At 41.1% G+C, this 3,395-nt stretch overlaps 1 protein-coding gene across 5 annotated transcripts in view; it reads left to right on the top strand.

Moving 5' to 3' along the window:
* Positions 1–3,395, top strand: part of KCNAB1 (potassium voltage-gated channel subfamily A regulatory beta subunit 1) — a 435,707-nt gene that overhangs the window by 361,400 nt on the left and 70,912 nt on the right. For all 5 annotated transcript variants that reach the window (XM_007457647.1, XM_007457650.1, XM_007457648.1 and 2 more), the window contains exon 6: positions 2,712–2,756. In XM_007457647.1, coding sequence (XP_007457709.1) covers positions 2,712–2,756 — 45 coding nt within the window. The remainder of the gene's footprint in view (positions 1–2,711; positions 2,757–3,395) is intronic.

The raw sequence follows: 3,395 nt of genomic DNA on the forward strand, positions 1-3,395 counted from the left end.
TTTCCCTACTCCAGGGACTGTAAAAGTGTGAAAAGAAAATTGTATTCAACCTTAAATACGGAAAAATATTCACATCCCCACACAGTCCTCCACCTTGCCTGAGTCACCTTCCTACTCAGAATGTTGGCTCATCCATCACTGCTCAGATAGGACTGTATCACTTTCTTAGGGCTGCTGTAACAATGTGCTACAAACTGGGTGGCTTAAAACAACAGTAATTTATTCTCTCTGTTCTGGGGTCCAAAAGTACAAAATGAATATTTGGGCAAGGGCATGCTCTTTCTGAATCCTTCTTTGCCTCTTCCTAGCTTCTAGTGGTTGCTGACCTTCATTGGCATTCTGTGGCTTAAAACTGCAGCTCTTCAACCTCTGCCTCTGGCTTCATATGGCATTCTCCCCTCATGTTTCTGTGCATCTTCTTATAAAGACACCAGTCATATTGGATAAAGGGCTCACCTTACTCCAGTGTGACCTCATCTTAATTTAACTAATTACATCTGCAATGACCCTATTTCCAAATAATCTCACATTCTGAGGTACTGGGGGATAGGACTTCAACATATCTTTTGCGGGGGACACAATTCAACCTATAACAGAGACCTTGGAGATGAGTCCACTAATGTCCAGTGAAATCAACAGCGAGGTGTCAGCTGCCAGAGTACACCTGAGGATGAAGGGGAAACTTTGGTGTTGTAGTTCTCTTCCCCTCCGCATCCAGAGAATGTCTACTCGTCACTCACCATACTTTGCAAAGCTTCTTCTATACATTTTGTAGAAAATAGATTAACATGCATCTTTCACAAACTGCCTTTCTGTCTTGCAAATAAAAACTCAAGCTATCCCCATGCTACAGAAAATTGATATCAGGTCATATCAGTTCACAGCTGCCCACCCGAGATTGCTGAAAAGATAAACCATAACATCACAGCATGGAGGCTACAAAAGCAGTTTCAACCAGTATCCTTGCCTACTTGTCCCAAGACCACCACTTGCTAGGTGTGTTGTCCAGGGCAAGTTACTTCTCTTTTCTGAGCCTCACTTTCCCCACCTGTAAAATGGATGGCATAACTGTTCATGGAGTGTTGTGCTGATAAAGTGAGATAAGGTGGACAAAGGAATATTGAAAGCTGTGCTATATCAATGTGAAATACTCACAATATCATTCTTCACCCACTCAGAAGAGTTGCTCTAGATGCCCCCATGAGGTCAGTGATGATTCATCAGTTGTCTACTCTTACTATTTGAACATAAATATTAGTGTGCACATCCATAGAGGCCAAACATTTCACAGAAAGCCTAATTTTGGAAAAATGTGCGGCCTTGGCAGGCCCAATTGCTCTGAATAATCCAGAGGGCTGCACTCATTTTTTAATCAGATTCCATCCAGAGCTTTGTGTTGAAGCTCTGAAAATGTTTGCTGAAGGAGACCCAGCTCCCCTGTGGCAGATTGCTATTATACTACGTATCACGAGGTTGATGGATTAACCTGGAAAGTGCATCAGCCCTTTTGGGGTGTGTAATCTCCAGATGCATATATTTGTAGACCTTCTGTTACAGTGATTCAAATTACTTTTCAGGGAATTAACTTCAGGGGGATGGGGTTACTGACATTTTCTACAAATTTTTCTTGTTGCAGCCAAGTTGTCAGAGTTGTCACCGCCATTCCGCATTGTTTATCATTAATCATGCTAGGCTTTTATATCTGAGGGCCCCAGGCATCGACTCCACAGCTGAATTATAAATGCCTTGTTTCAAATACTCCTGAAGTTTGGTCTTAACCTTTGAATCTCAAATGGCTTTTTTTGTCCTCGACCAGTTCAATTGAATTATATACTTGGAGAAAGTAAATTACATTGAGATCTGCCTCCCAATTTTAAATTATATGACTATAGTTCTCAAGACATATTCATATTCCACAATCATAATGGTGTGATTGCATTTCCTGCCCTTGGGTGTGGTTTTGAGGAAGTAATGAATTTGCTGACAAGATTCCCACATTTCATTCCCTTAGGAATAAAGTGGTAAAACTTTGAGTTAAGGATTTTTAGGATTGTTTTTCTAAAATAACATTTCCATTTAATAAGACACTCAAAGAAATTTTATTCCTATTTATTGACTAAATTTATTCGTATTTCCATGTAGTCAGTTCTTTCCTGTGAATGCAATTGGTTGCATGACTCTTTCCAATTGGTTGGAAAGAGTCATGACTCAGAGACACTAAGGTCCATTGTCCTTGGCAGAGGGTGGATGTACCCCCAGGAAAGTTCATGACCAATCAACACTATGTCAGATGCTCAATGAGTGTTAGTTGGTGACTGTCTATTTGAGTTCCTAATGCAGTCCATGCTTTAAGTCTTCTTACTTACTCTTCTCACTTGCCTTTCTGACTCTCCATGCCTACCACTCACTTTTGCTTTACTACCACCCAATCACCTGTGTGTTGTCACAGCCCTCCTCCTCATCTGGCCCCTCCAAGTAAAGTTCCCTTCCCTTCAGAACTCTTTCTCTTGGATCTGACTTCAAGTCCCCACTCATCAGCTTCCCCTTGTCCTTAGGTTTCAATGACATAAATGAACAAATTTATCTCTCTTCACCAATTTCTTAAAATGTGAGGTACAATAAATTCTTTCTGGCACTATAATAATAATATGACTCAGTACTATAACCAGCAATTTATTTACTATTTCTCTGTGTGTTTGTTTAACATACAGGAGGTCCAGCCTGGTCATAACAACCAAACTCTACTGGGGTGGAAAGTAAGTTAAACACCTTTTATTTCCTTGACAAGAAACAACTAGTAGTTCGTGCTTTGATTCTTTTAGGCAACCATTTTACATCTAACATACTAAAATTAATTGGTTTGGAAAGAAAGATTTTTTTTTTCACTTGAAAGAAATAGCAATTAGCCTAGGATTCAATTTTAGCTAGATACCCCCAAAGAAGTTTAGTGCAAAGCATGTGGTCACTTGTTACTAAGTGATTCATGGAGATTTTCAAATACCAACATCATACTTAGAACCATTTCCAAAATATAGTTCAAATTTCAGGAAAAGAAAATAAGCACATAGCATCACAGAAGAAAAGCTACTCAAATCTGCCAAAAACTCAGAGACTTCTACGGAAAACGATGATAAAAATATCTTGTCTGGCCCCACGTGTAAGTCTCTGATCATTTCTGCAGAGGGCTCTGAAAATGCTGATCAAAAGGACCATTTCAGGGCTTCCCTGGTGGCGCAGTGGTTGCGGGTCCGCCTGCCGATGCAGGGGACATGGGTTCTTGCCCTGGTCCGGGAAGATCCCACATGCTGCGAAGCGGCTGGGCCGGTGAGCCATGGCTGCTGAGCCTGCGCGTCCGGAGCCTGTGCTCCGCAACGGGAGAGGCCACAACAGTGAGA

This window comes from Lipotes vexillifer, unplaced genomic scaffold, assembly GCF_000442215.2.
Source record: "Lipotes vexillifer unplaced genomic scaffold, Lipotes_vexillifer_v1.1 scaffold897, whole genome shotgun sequence".
Lineage (NCBI taxonomy): Eukaryota > Metazoa > Chordata > Mammalia > Artiodactyla > Lipotidae > Lipotes > Lipotes vexillifer.